The sequence below is a fragment of the Globicephala melas genome, chromosome 1 (genome assembly GCF_963455315.2).
Source record: "Globicephala melas chromosome 1, mGloMel1.2, whole genome shotgun sequence".
NCBI lineage: Eukaryota > Metazoa > Chordata > Mammalia > Artiodactyla > Delphinidae > Globicephala > Globicephala melas.
In genome coordinates this window covers 167,133,084-167,147,729 of record NC_083314.1, presented here as the reverse complement: position 1 = coordinate 167,147,729, position 14,646 = coordinate 167,133,084, and the positions used below count along the sequence as shown (strand labels likewise).

Sequence of the window (14,646 nt, the reverse complement as noted above, 5' to 3'; positions counted from 1 at the left end):
TTAAAAGGAGGCAGTATTTAAGAGGCACCGTAAGACTCCATTCTTCAAGGAGTGTATCCTTTAAAATTGAGCTGTGAGTTCCTTTTGGGAGCTTGCACCCTCTTAGAGCCGTTTGTGGGTGGTGGAAGATAAGAATATCTCTGTGCATGGTTGTGGTTTGCGGGAGCCATAAACTTTTTCCTTGTAAGCCTAACTAGATGATCTTGGCTCACACAGCCCTATTTAGCTCAAGTCCAAATCCGAAAGCTTAGTGTCTCTAACTCTTGTCTCTCTCTCACACTTTGCATCTTCTTCCTCAGGCCACCAGGCTACCCCAATATGAATCAAGGGGGCATAATGGGAACTGGACCTCCCTATGGACAAGGGATTAATAGTATGGCTGGCATGATCAACCCTCAGGGACCCCCATATCCCATGGGTGGAACCATGGCTAACAATTCAGCAGGTAAGTCCTAGTCATTGTTCACCCCAGGGATTTCTTCCAAAGTGATCTTCATGTCACAAACCTATTGGACTTTTTTCTCTTTTATAGGGATGGCAGCCAGCCCAGAGATGATGGGTCTTGGGGATGTCAAGTTAACTCCAGCCACCAAAATGAACAACAAGGCAGATGGGACACCCAAGACGGAATCTAAATCCAAGGTAATGATTTATATTTTGACCCCTCAACTTTCTGTCCCATCCTTTCAGTGATAGGAAGGAAAAAGAAGAGAGGGTGATTAGATTCCAGCCTTTTATGACACCAACTAGATAATCTTGGAAAAGAGTGCTGTCACCTCTTCTTACCATGAAGGGTCCCAGGATAATAGTTCACTGAATTGGGTTTGAGTTAGCCTAAGGGGTCCTAACGTAAATAACATGTTCTCACAGCTGTCTGATATGGAGGAAATGCCAGACCTGCAGAGTAGAATTCTCTGCACTGCTCTCTCTGAAACTGTGACCCTTGTCCTTATGCATTGATAGATGGTGTATGCCATGGGGGACTAGTTCTTCTCTTCCTGGACCTTACTCAGAACAGCAGGAATGGTTGGTGCCCTACATTCTATAAAGTGGGAGACGAGGCAGGTGGGGTTTTGGGTCCTTGGCCTCTCTTAGATTGGTCCTGAGTGTGCTATTGGTTGGACTGTGTGGCATTTTGGGGACCTGCTCAGTATTTAAGTCATTTAAATTATTTCGGCCCTTTGTCATGCCTCATTTTCCCTATCTTATAAAGTAGGGGAAATCAAAATCATAACTGCTACCTCTTGTGGACGTTCACCTCTGGCTTCTAGACCCTTTTAGTCATCCTCATGTCTTGGATAGGATATCCAAAGCCATTCAAGCAGGACCCTTCCTTTCTTGAGAGGAGGAAGAGTTGGCTTTCATTTTAGTCAGTTGTCTCAAGGTCATGTTTTGTGTTTCTTGAGTTCTCTGAAACAGTCTGTAAAAGTGTGTCCAGGCTCCTGGGTAGTAGTATGGGAGTAGTGACATTGATGTCAGGTGGACAAGGGTTTGACTCTCAGTCCTGCTACTTAAAAGCTATGAGATCTCAGGCATGGCCTCCTTGTGCTTGCTACCTTATCTTTTAAGAGCAGGATAATTTATAATACCTAATGTGTAAAGGCCTCTAGCACAGCACTCAATACATAACACATAGGCAGTGTTAGCTTTCTTTCTTTATAGGAACGTCTATCTCCCTTTTGGTTTTTGTGAAGGCAGTGCAGATGTTAGTGGCCACCCCAGAATGAGAAGCTTTACCACTGCCCTAATCGAGGGATTTCTAAGACCCCTAGCATAGGCTTTGAATCTGACCAGTTCCTAAGAATCTTGACCTGCCCCTTTCAGAAATCCAGTTCTTCTACTACAACCAATGAGAAGATCACCAAGTTGTATGAGCTGGGTGGTGAGCCTGAGAGGAAGATGTGGGTGGACCGTTATCTGGCCTTCACGGAGGAGAAGGCCATGGGCATGACAAATCTGCCTGCTGTGGGTAGGAAACCTCTGGACCTGTACCGCCTCTATGTGTCTGTGAAGGAAATTGGTGGATTGACTCAGGTGAGTGCCTGGCACTTGGCTTCCCCTGTGGTTTCAACAAGCCTCTCTCTAGGTACTCAGTGGCATCACTGGTGCCATGCATCCCACAGGCACATCACCCTCTCCTGCTGCTCTCTGAGTCACATACTGACAGACCAGGGAGCTCGGGCCTTCCAGAAGATAAGGCAAAGGGAGGAGGCTGAGACCTCCGTGGGTAGCGTAAAGTATTAGCATTAACTTACCATGTGTCCAGAGTCCCCCTGGGTTGCAAAAATCGGGCAAGTCTGTGGGCATTCTGATTCCATGGCAGGCAGTTTGGAGTAGTAGACAAGGGCAAGGTTCAGGGATGGGTCTGGAAAAAAAAAAAAAGAGATGAGTCTGGTTTTGAATTCTTTCTTAGCCACTTACGATATATGTGACCTTAATCGAGATATGTAACTACTCCGAGCCCTCGTTTTCCTTATTTGGAATGTAGGGACAGTGTGTATCCTGTTGAGACTGTCGAAAGCTGGGGATAATCAAACAGCTTTCAGCAAGATTTCTGTCACATAAATTGGTCTACAGTATGGTACAAGGGAAGCCAGAGTGGTTGCTGATCCTTTCATTCTAGGAAGCTTCCCAATGGAGATGGGATTTCAGGAGCTATTAAATAGAAATAGTTTATGAAGGAAGAAGTAGGTGGGAAATTGTGTTTAGTCACTCTGTATGGGAGACTTAAGTGATTGGGTTAATCTCCACTGGAAACCTCTGAACTGAGCACCAGCCTGAGCCTTGCGCCTGCCCTAATAACTTATATCTTTGTTTTACACTCAGCCCAGGAGTCAAACAGGTGAGGCAACGCTGGCAGACAGCCCACTGTGCCTTGCAAACTTTCCTCCTATGTATGTTCTGTAGTCATCATACCGGGAGCCTGCTATTGGATCTGAGTGTGTGGCTGAGCTCAGGGGGAGGCGTCGTGGGGAGGGGTGTATTCCAAACCTTCTAAATCAGAAGAGAAAACAGCTGTCACCAGCAGAAAAGAAAATGATTGGAATGAAGCCAACCAACAGTCAGTTATGAATTCCTTCTCCCTCAGGCTTCGTTCCCCTCCCCCACAAAAGGAAAACAAAATAAAACAAGACACGTGCACACCACCACATAACGAGCGTGGGAAGCCGAGCCACAGCAGGCTTCTGAGGTGACCCTGGGTTCATTCCTGCCATTCTCCCTGGTATTGAGCTCTTGTAGTCAGGGCTCTTCTACCTGAAGGGAAAGGGGGCATTGGGTTAGGTTTGGCACACTGTTGATTGTGTGGGCTTCTGGGTTCACTGGACCTTAAATGAGATATAGAGGGAATCCCAAAGCCTGGGTCTGTCTTCCAGTTTGCAAAAGGTTGCCAACCTTTTAGATGCAGTGATGTGATTAAACTCTAAAGACAGAGTTCAGAGAAGAAAGAGTGCTGTTACGAGTTAGTTTGTGAAGGCTCCAAGAAGGCAAAAGATGAGACCTGAGCTTTTCTGAAGGATTAGTAGGGTTTAGGTAGAGGGCGGGGGAGGGAGGAGGCAGTTGACTGGCCCAGCTGTCATGCTGATGGGAAAGAGTCTGGAGTATACCCTACCAGTGCCACCTCCAACCTTCAAGACTCTGTTCAGATATTGCCTGCTCTAGGAAGTGTTCGTCTAGGTTCCTTTCTTTGCTGCCTTATCACTCTTCTCTGGTGTCACAGGTACCAGACCAGCAGGTATCAAAACATATTGAACTCCCTGTGGATTGGGACTGGAAAGTCAGTGTTTCTAGCCTTGAGAGACAGGCTTATCACATGGTGGATGAATAAACATAAGAATACATGAAGGGGACTTCCATGGCGGTCCAGTGGTTCAGACTCCGCTCTTCCACTGCAGGGGGCATGGGATCCTTCCCTGGTTGGGGAACTAAGATCCCGCATGCCGCGCAGAGCGCCCAAAAAAAGGAATACGTGAAGAAGGAGACCTGCCTGGCTAAAGCAGACAGACCAAGTGTAGGGACTGGGGGACTGGTCTTGATCAGTGTGTGCTGAAGCTGAGGAGAGGAGGCAGAACTGTAGGCCGGCCGCTGGGAAGGGGCAAAGGAGTCATAGGGTCTGAAGCATCTCCCGGACAATCAAGACAGTGACTGCTGAGGGAAAGGGGCTTGTAGTTATATGTCCTTGAGATGCAGGGAGCAGTGACGCAGAGTATCAAATTTGGAAGGAGCCCCACACTGAGAAAAAAAATCAGTTATGAAAACCCCCAGTTTGACAAAGTAAAAGTCAAGCAGCGTGGTCGTTGATATTGCCACACGTCTCCATTTTATAAAATGTTAGTTTTTATCAGTTCATTTAAAATATGATTTGGATCTGATGGTGATTTGCACATCATTTCTCAGCAGTACACTTGTGTAAAGCAAAGCCCATACCTTCTGAATTCCATTCTCTCTAATAGTGGTGTAAGGTTTGCCCTATTTTGAATAAGCACTGTCTGACAGTTGCAGTGATCTGTGGATAAAACCTGCTGAGGGTAGAGGGAAGCCATGGATTTAATGTTTATTGTGGACTCTCCACAAGCAAGGTTAACTTTTGTGGTTAACGGAACTGTGATATCACAAGATGAGTACCTGGTAGCCTGATGGGGTTTGGGGTATGTGGGCAGGAAGACCAGATGGAAGATGTACCCCCAACTCTTCTGGTTGGTTGTACAGGTCAACAAGAACAAAAAATGGCGGGAACTTGCGACCAACCTCAATGTCGGCACCTCAAGCAGTGCTGCCAGCTCCTTGAAAAAGCAGTACATCCAATGTCTCTATGCCTTTGAGTGCAAGATCGAACGGGGAGAAGACCCTCCCCCAGACATCTTTGCAGCTGCTGATTCCAAGAAGTCCCAGCCCAAGATCCAGCCTCCCTCTCCTGGTAAGGATTGGGTGAGCAGCCTCACCAAGGCTCACCCTTCAAGGGTAGCATTCAATGGACTTGACATGGGGAGTGGGAAGGGTAAGCTGGGACGAAGTGAGAGAGTGGCACGGACATATATACACTACCAAATGTAAAACCGATAGCTAGTGGGAAGCAGCCGCATAGCACAGGGAGATCAGCTCGGTGCTTTGTGACCACCTAGAGGGGTGGGAGAGGGAGGGTGGGAGGAAAGAGATATGGGGATATATGTATATGTATAGCTGATTCACTTTGTTATACAGCAGCAATTAACACAACATTGTAAAGCAATTATACTCCAATAAAGATGTTTTAAAAAAATGAAAAAAATAAAAGGGGTAGCATTCAAGGGTCCAGGTTCCTTATTCACCAGTGCCTGCCACCAGGGATGTGTGCTTTGCCTTGTCCTACCACAGAGCTTAACAGGTTGGCAGACTAAAGAGCGGGCAGTGGCGACTCCCTTGGGAGATAGTTTGCAGCAGCCCTTAAGTTTTAATTTTCATTGTGCACCTGGCGTCTTGCCAAATGTTTGTAAACTAGTGAGTGGGAGGGACACCAAAGGAGTCGGGAAATCTGACAAATAGCAGTGAGGCAGGGCCATCTGGGAGCTTTGGCTCACTGATGTCAGCGCCTTAGAATGCAGCTCAGACTAGAGCCCTGAATTCCCCAGGGAGCTGAGATGGTAATGAATGGGAAGGAGGGGGTGGGGAGGGAACATGAATGGAGCTCTCTGCTGGGAGTGCCTCTGCCCACCCTGCTTTCTGAGAGGAGGATGGGGCCTGGACAAGCATGGGGAGGGAAGAAGGCCAGGGCTCCTAGAAGGTGGGTGTAAACACATGCGCCCTGGTGTTGACCTCTGAGGGTATAGTGAGTGCCTGAGATGACTCATCAGCTGGGGAGGCCTAATCAGTGGGATATCTGCTGCTGGGAATGGTAGCTAATGGAGACATTAATTATGGGTAGTTCTGTGCTCATCAGCTTAAGGGAACATTTGAAACTGCACAGTGCCACTGGGTTAGATGCTTGAGAATAGGAGTTCCTGGGCTCCTGCAGTGTTCTGCAGGTTTGGGGCAAGATGGAACCTCCCCATCTAGCATTCCAGGGCCTCTTACTGGGAGCTTGTGTACCAGCATAACAATGTGTTATAGGTTAGGTAGGGTCCTTGGGGGAAGTAAAGAAAAGTAGTCAGGGAAGCTGACAGACTCAAGGAATCACCAGCATGTTGATGGCATCGCCACACCACTCCTGGTCTCCAAATGTGAACAGCAGCAAAAAGCGATAGCGCTCTCAGATTTCCTTCTTTATTACTGGCCTTGCAGATCCTCTCTTGAGGAGGGTTATTTAGGTTTTAAAGAACCCTAGTTCTAGCCTTATAATGATCTGCTTCAAAGAGATCCTAGGGCATTTGTGTGTTGCTGTGAGAGTTAAACACTTTCCTGCTCACCCTGCATCTCTGTCCACAGCGGGATCAGGGTCAATGCAGGGGCCACAGACACCTCAGTCAACCAGCAGTTCCATGGCAGAAGGAGGAGACCTGAAGCCACCAACTCCAGCATCCACACCACACAGCCAGATCCCCCCCTTGCCAGGCATGAGGTAAGGCCTGGAACAGGGACAGGTGGTTTGGGGGATCCTGGACAGAAGTGCATGAGCTCCTGTGCAGCCCAGGGCGGTCCCTGCTCTGCCTGTCCAACCAGTGACTCCCATGTGCCTTGCATTATTGGAGGAATTCCTTTATTTGGGGTCTAATTGGCTTTCCTCACTCTGGAGCAGGAGCAATTCGGTCGGGATCCAGGATGCCTTTCCTGATGGAAGTGACCCCACATTCCAAAAGCGGAATTCCATGACTCCAAACCCTGGGTACCAGCCCAGTATGAATACCTCTGACATGATGGGGCGCATGTCCTACGAGCCAAATAAGGATCCTTATGGCAGCATGAGGAAAGGTGACCAACTGCTGTTTGCCTTACTTCCTTGAGGACGGGGAATTGCGGGGGCGGTGGGTAGACTTGAGAGTGATTTAAGGTTTCTTGTCGAGCCATCCTCCCTTCTTGTCTCCCTCTCCCTGGCCTCACCTTGTCATCCCTTTATCAGTGTGTTTTCTTTGCTGGTTGGGGCCATTTTAGATCTCTGTTAAAGACCTGGTACAAACCTGAGCTCTGAAGAGGGCCTGGGTCTTTGGGGCAGGCAAGGTATAGGCTGCTACGCCTACTGACGAACCAGTTTGCTCATCGTCTTCCCTTTTGCTCTTAGCTCCGGGGAGTGATCCCTTCATGTCCTCAGGTCAGGGCCCTAACGGCGGGATGGGGGACCCCTACAGTCGAGCTGCCGGCCCTGGGCTGGGAAATGTGGCGATGGGACCGCGACAGCACTATCCCTATGGAGGTCCTTATGACAGAGTGAGGTAAGCACGCCCCACCTCCCACCCCTGTCCCACACCAGCACCCCACAACTATCATGGACTCAACCTGCTTCTCCAATTTTGTTTAGGACGGAGCCCGGAATAGGACCCGAGGGAAACATGGGCACTGCAGCCCCACAGCCGAATCTCATGCCTTCCAACCCAGACTCGGGGATGTATTCTCCTAGCCGTTACCCCGCACAGCCGCAGCCGCAGCCGCAGCCGCAGCAGCAACGGTAAGTAAAACCTGGTCTCAGTGCCACTGTGGCTCAGGCTTCCCCACTTCCCACCCTGATCCTCTGTTTCTCTCCTTCCTGCAGACATGATTCCTATGGCAATCAGTTCTCCGCTCAAGGCACCCCTTCCAGCAGCCCCTTCCCCAGCCAGCAGACCACGATGTATCAGCAGCAGCAGCAGGTGAGGAGGGTAGCGGGTGAGCTGACACACAGGTTCCCCCGAGAGCCCGTTAGAAGGCTAAGTTGTGCAGTCTGTGAAGTCCACTTTAGATTCTTTGGTGTTCTTCTCCCACCCCGATGGCCGCTTCTGTCTGAAGAGCCAGGCCCTCAGTCTCTTCCCTGTTTGGAGTCTAGTCCCGTCTCTAGTTCTCCAAAAGGGTTAGAAACAGGCCTTATTTTGAGTTTTGAACTTTTCCACATTTTTCTACTTAGAGCAAGGGAGAGCCAGAGGGAATAGAGAATGATTCTTGCTTTCAGAAACAACTTCAAAAGATAACTCATAAAGGTGATTCCTTTGTTCCCTTGGAGTCTGTGTCCTCTCTTCTAGAGGGGCAGAAGTAAGCCCAGCAGGTGTCTGGTGTAGCATCTGGGCAGCTGTGGGTCTTGTGTCCCTGAGTGCAGAGTATTAACCTTTCCTGTGCTTGTCCCCGTCTTAGAATTACAAGCGGCCGATGGATGGCACATATGGCCCTCCTGCCAAGAGGCACGAAGGGGAGATGTACAGTGTGCCGTACAGCACGGGGCAGGGGCAGCCCCAGCAGCAGCAGTTGCCCCCAGCCCAGCCCCAGCCTGCCAGCCAGCAACAAGCTGCTCAGCCTTCCCCTCAGCAAGATGTGTACAACCAGTATGGCAATGCCTATCCTGCCACTGCTGCTACTGAGCGCCGACCAGCAGGCGGCCCCCAGAACCAGTTTCCATTCCAGTTTGGCCGAGACCGTGTCTCAGCACCCCCTGGCTCCAGTGCCCAGCAGAACATGCCACCGCAGATGATGGGCGGCCCCATACAGGCATCGGCTGAGGTTGCTCAGCAAGGCACCATGTGGCAGGGGCGTAATGACATGACCTACAGTTACGCCAACAGGCAGAGCACGGGCTCTGCCCCGCAAGGTGCTGCCTATCATGGCGTGAACCGAACAGATGAAATGCTGCACACGGATCAGAGAGCCAACCATGAAGGCCCATGGCCTTCCCATGGCACACGCCAGCCCCCATATGGTCCTTCTGCCCCCGTGCCCCCCATGACAAGGCCCCCTCCATCCAACTACCAGCCCCCACCAAGCATGCAGAATCACATTCCTCAGGTATCCAGCCCTGCTCCCCTGCCCCGGCCAATGGAGAACCGCACCTCTCCTAGCAAGTCTCCATTCCTGCACTCCGGGATGAAGATGCAGAAGGCAGGTCCCCCAGTACCTGCCTCACACATAGCACCTGCCCCTGTGCAGCCCCCTATGATTCGGCGGGACATCACCTTCCCACCTGGCTCTGTTGAAGCCACACAGCCTGTGTTGAAGCAGAGGAGGCGGCTCACGATGAAAGACATCGGTAAGGAGACCTCCTTGATTGGGTTGCTTAATCTGCCTCTTTACATCTTGTTCATTGTTCTCTCTCCATCCTGATGTTCTGGATGAATTAAAATCTGGTCCAGTGTTGACTAAAGTAGAGCCAAAGAACTTTGGGTAAGGAAGAAATCAGCTGATGTCAGGCTTTACTAAAGCAATTGCCACACAGTGATGTCCTAAGAGAGCCTAGAAGCCATGAGGGGCAGATGTGTGTCATCTCCCAGATTGGAACTGCCTCTCACCATGTGTTCTCTTCAGAGTAGCCTGACGGATGAGCCAGCTCTGGGGTGGGGGGTGCCTCCTGCCAACCTGGGCTTGGTGGATGGACGACGTGGAGGTTTATTTCAGGAACCCCGGAGGCATGGCGGGTAATGATGTCCCTCAAGTCTGGGCTGCTGGCAGAGAGCACGTGGGCATTAGACACCATTAACATCCTGCTGTATGATGACAACAGCATCATGACTTTCAACCTCAGTCAGGTGAGTACAGGTGCCCGGGGAAGATTGGGAGGGCCTGGGATCTTCTTGAAGGAGATGATGCTAAGTGACCAGGGAATTAAGCCATCCCTGGCCAACATGGTCTCCTTTCTCTCACTTGCTGTCTGATACCTTCTATGCCAGTACTTTGCCACCAGCCATGGGCCTAGAATACTGAGAACAATAATTGTGTAATTTAGTCAATCAGGATTGACTTCAAAGGGAGAAACTTGTTGGTATTGGTAAGAAATGCAGATTCTGTTGACGTCAGTGAGGACACCATATTTTTTAGACTACCAAGAAGAACCTGTTGTCTGTCAGTGAGTAGAGCAGTTTCTTTATTTTCCCTTTCTTTCTTCATCCACTCCGAATAGAAGAGGTCTTTCTTGATCCCATTTTTCCTAAGGTGTAGAATGGGAAGGGTAAAGAAGTGCACGCTGCTGGGCGGGGGCTGGGGGGGCAGTTAATGTAGAGGTGGTTTTCCAGACCTTTTCTCCATAGACACGCACCTGGAGTTTTCTCAGCTGGGAAGAGTTTCTTCTGCACTATCCTACTCTTTCTTTTGATCATCCTCAGGACCTACCAGCCCATCTGTTTAGGAGTTGACTAGGGCGGCATCGTTATTAATAGTTCCCATTTACTGTGCCCTCACTTTGTGCTAGGTACTTCATATTTTCTTTTGTGTCATCCTCACTGCAGCCTTCTGAGGCAGATGTGGCCTCTTAGAGATGAGTAAATAGGCTCAGAGTCTTATCTTTGCCCAGGTTCACACAGCTGTTAGCAGTCTTTCTGAATCCAAAGCCTGCTTCCCATGAGAAAGAAAAGGAACAAATATTGATGGAGCAATTTCCATAAGCCAGGCACTTGACATATTCCATTTAGACGTTAGAACAAGCCTGTAAAGTTTAGGAATGTGCATCATTTTCAGTGGAAAGATAGGAAAGCTACAGCTCAGAGAGTTTAAATCATACAGATAGTTCCTGGGGAAGCCAGGATTCAAACCTGCGTCTTTGTTTAAGTCTAAAGCCCTGTGTTTTCCTTTCTGCTGTACTCTTTAACCAGAGATTAATCTGACTGGAGATTAATGTTTTCTGCTGGGAGTAGTAAATGGCCTGTACAGAATCTAAGCTGAAATTTGGGTCTGTCTAGCACCAGCTTGGAACAGTGTTTAGAGAATATAAGCCTCATCCCACTCATTATGTTACATGACGCACAGAGGTCCAGCCTCCTGGAAAAGTTGGGGAGCTTGGGGAAGAGAGCAAATGAATATCTGTCCACCCTGCATTGTGTTGGAAGGTGTTATCCCACCATGCCTAGCCTTGGGCTCCACTCGGCAATGGAATGTAGAGAGTGTCCTAAGAGGGACAATGGCAGTGACCAACGGGTAGGAAACTGGGCCTGGTGAAGAGAAGCAGAAATTGGTTGAGAAAGGTGAGGCTGAGAGGTGGGTGGCACTGGTAGGTGAGGTGCAGGGTTGCTGGTCAGTGGTCCATCTGCTGAAGCAGGCTTGTGTGAAGATTGTTTGGGCAGAAGGAAGAATTTTGTGCTAAGCAGAGGAGAGTTCAAATGACTTGATTTGTGGAGAGCCTTTGGGAAAGGAGAACTCTGACTCTCCCAGTGATACAGACATCTGACCTAGAAGGGAAGAGGGGAGATTAGATAGAAGACCTTGGCAGGCCTCTCAAGTCAAGGATTCTCTTCTTAGCCCACTTTTCTCCCTTAATTTATTTCCTGTTCTTTCTCTTCTAGCTCCCAGGGTTGCTAGAGCTCCTTGTGGAATATTTCCGACGTTGCCTGATTGAGATCTTTGGCATTTTAAAGGAGTATGAGGTGGGTGACCCAGGACAGAGAACACTACTGGACCCTGGGAGATTCAGTAAAGCGTCTAGTCCGGCTCCTATGGAGGGGGTGGAGGAGGAAGACCTTCTAGGTCCCAAACTAGAGGAGGAAGAAGAGGAGGAAGTAATTGAAAATGATGAGGAGATGGCCTTTGCGGGCAAGGACAAAGCCGCCTCAGAGAATAGTGAGGAGAAACTGATTAGTAAGTTTGACAGGCTTCCAGTAAAGATCGTGCAAAAGAATGACCCGTTCGTGGTGGACTGCTCAGATAAGCTTGGGCGCGTGCAGGAGTTTGACAGTGGCTTGCTGCACTGGCGGATTGGTGGGGGGGACACCACTGAGCATATCCAGACCCACTTTGAGAGCAAAACAGAGCTGCTGCCTTCCCGGCCTCATGTACCCTGCCCACCAGTCACTCGGAAGTATGTCACAGCAGTAGAGGGTACACCAGGGACAACAGAGCAGGAGGGCCCCCCGACTGATGGCCCTCCAGAAAAACGGATCACAGCCACTATGGATGACATGTTGTCCACCCGGTCTAGCACACTGACCGAGGAGGGAGCTAAGAGTGTAGAGGCCACCAAGGAAAGCAGCAAGTTTCCATTTGGCATCAGCCCAGCACAGAGCCATCGGAACATCAAGATCCTAGAGGATGAACCCCACAGTAAAGATGAGACCCCACTGTGTACCCTTCTGGACTGGCAGGATTCCCTTGCCAAACGCTGCGTCTGTGTCTCCAATACCATCCGAAGTCTGTCATTTGTGCCAGGCAACGACTTTGAGATGTCCAAGCACCCGGGGCTGCTGCTCATCCTGGGCAAGCTGATCCTTCTGCACCACAAGCACCCGGAACGGAAGCAGGCGCCACTGACTTACGAGAAGGAGGAGGAGCAGGACCAAGGGGTGAGCTGCAACAAAGTGGAGTGGTGGTGGGACTGCTTGGAGATGCTTCGGGAAAACACCTTGGTCACGCTCGCCAACATTTCGGGGCAGTTGGACCTCTCCCCATACCCAGAGAGCATTTGCCTGCCTGTCCTGGATGGACTCCTACACTGGGCAGTCTGCCCTTCAGCTGAAGCCCAGGACCCCTTCTCCACCCTGGGCCCCAACGCCGTCCTCTCCCCACAGAGACTGGTCTTGGAAACCCTCAGCAAACTCAGCATCCAGGACAACAATGTGGACCTGATCCTGGCCACACCCCCCTTCAGCCGCCTGGAGAAGTTGTACAGCACCATGGTGCGCTTCCTCAGTGACCGAAAGAACCCGGTGTGCCGGGAGATGGCTGTGGTACTGCTAGCCAACCTGGCACAGGGTGACAGCCTGGCGGCCCGTGCCATTGCAGTGCAGAAAGGCAGCATCGGCAACCTCCTGGGCTTCCTGGAGGATAGCCTTGCTGCCACACAGTTCCAGCAGAGCCAGGCCAGCCTGCTCCACATGCAGAACCCGCCCTTTGAGCCAACTAGTGTGGACATGATGCGACGGGCTGCCCGTGCGCTGCTGGCCCTGGCCAAGGTGGACGAGAACCACTCGGAGTTCACGCTGTATGAGTCACGGCTGTTGGACATCTCGGTATCACCGTTGATGAACTCATTGGTTTCACAAGTCATTTGCGATGTACTGTTTTTGATTGGCCAGTCATGACAGCCGTGGGACACCTCCCTCCCTGTGTGCGTGTGCGTGTGTGGAGAACTTAGAAACTGACTGTTGCCCTTTATTTATGCAAAACCACCTCAGAATCCAGTTTACCCTGTGCTGTCCAGCTTCTCCCTTGGAAAAAAAAGTCTCTCCTATTTCTCTTTTCTCTTCCTTCTCGCCCCTTCTTCCTCCCGATCTTTCTATTCCCTGTCCTCACTTTACTCCCCTCAGGACCCTGCCCTATTTGAAAAGACAAAGCTCTGCCTACATAGAAGACTTTTTTTATTTTAACCAAAGTTACTGTCGTTTACAGTGAGTTTGGGGAAAAAAAAATAAAAATAAAAATGGCTTTCCCAGTCCTTGCATCAAGGGGATGCCACATTTCATAATGTTTTTAATGGTTAAAAAAAACAAAAAACAAAAAAACAAAAAAAAAAAGGAAAAAAAAAAACAAAAAAAAACCCCTGAAGGACAAAAATGGTGACTGCTGAACTGTGTATGGTTTATTGTTGTACATTCACAATCTTGCAGGAACCGAGAAGTTCGCAGTTGTGGACAAACCCTGTTCACTGGAGAGGCCTGTGCAGTAGAGTGTAGACCCTTTCATGTACTGTACTGTACACCTGATACTGTAAACATACTGTAATAATAATGTCTCACATGGAAACAAGAGAAAACGCTGGGTCAGCAGCAAGCTGTAGTTTTTAAAAATGTTTTTAGTTAAACGTTGAGGAGAAAAAAAAAAAAAAAGGCTTTTCCCCCAAAGTATCATGTGTGAACCTACAACACCCTGACCTCTTTCTCTCCTCCTTGATTGTATGAATAACCCTGAGATCACCTCTTAGAACTGGTTTTAACCTTTAGCTGCAGCGGCTGCGCTGCCACGTGTGTATATATATGACGTTGTACATTGCACATACCCTTGGATCCCCACAGTTTGGACCCCCTCCCAGCTACCCCTTTATAGTATGACGAGTTAACAAGTTGGTGACCTGCACAAAGCGAGACACAGCTATTTAATCTCTTGCCAGACATCGCCCCTCTTGGTGCGATGCTGTACAGGTCTCTGTAAAAAGTCCTTGCTGTCTCAGCAGCCAATCAACTTATAGTTTATTTTTTTCTGGGTTTTTGTTTTGTTTTGTTTTCTTTCTAATCGAGGTGTGAAAAAGTTCTAGGTTCAGTTGAAGTTCCTGATGAAGAAACACAATTGAGATTTTTTCAGTGATAAAATCTGCATATTTGTATTTCAAACAATGTAGCTAAAACTTGATGTAAATTCCTCCTTTTTTCCTTTTTTGGCTTAATGAATATCATTTATTCAGTATGAAATCTTTATACTATATGTTCCACGTGTTAAGAATAAATGTACATTAAATCTTGGTAAGACGTTTGTGAAGCTTTTTATTTTTAAACTGTTTAAAATCTTGACCCTTTTGGGGGTGTTGGGGAGCTGGTCCTGTCCTTGCGAGTCCCCCTTGGTATACTCTCTCCCTAAATGGTGGCATCCTGGACCCTGTCATTTCTGCACCATATTCACTTGACCTTCCACAGTGTAAGTCTGACT

General features: G+C 49.1%; 1 protein-coding gene across 3 annotated transcripts in view; it reads left to right on the top strand.

The window, feature by feature from the left end:
* The window catches only part of ARID1A (AT-rich interaction domain 1A), a 73,615-nt gene extending 59,154 nt beyond the window's left edge, over window positions 1-14,461 (top strand). For 2 of the 3 annotated variants that reach the window (XM_060309325.2, XM_030873385.3), the window contains exons 9-20: window positions 300-445; window positions 533-642; window positions 1,825-2,034; window positions 4,708-4,915; window positions 6,400-6,532; window positions 6,707-6,882; window positions 7,190-7,340; window positions 7,427-7,573; window positions 7,658-7,754; window positions 8,230-9,115; window positions 9,481-9,611; window positions 11,358-14,461. In XM_060309325.2, coding sequence (XP_060165308.1) covers window positions 300-445; window positions 533-642; window positions 1,825-2,034; window positions 4,708-4,915; window positions 6,400-6,532; window positions 6,707-6,882; window positions 7,190-7,340; window positions 7,427-7,573; window positions 7,658-7,754; window positions 8,230-9,115; window positions 9,481-9,611; window positions 11,358-13,088 — 4,126 coding nt within the window. In that variant the 3' untranslated portion in view covers window positions 13,089-14,461. The remainder of the gene's footprint in view (window positions 1-299; window positions 446-532; window positions 643-1,824; window positions 2,035-4,707; window positions 4,916-6,399; window positions 6,533-6,706; window positions 6,883-7,189; window positions 7,341-7,426; window positions 7,574-7,657; window positions 7,755-8,229; window positions 9,116-9,480; window positions 9,612-11,357) is intronic. The other variant, XM_030873377.3, reaches the window with a different exon arrangement.
* The last annotated feature ends 185 nt before the right edge of the window (window positions 14,462-14,646 follow it).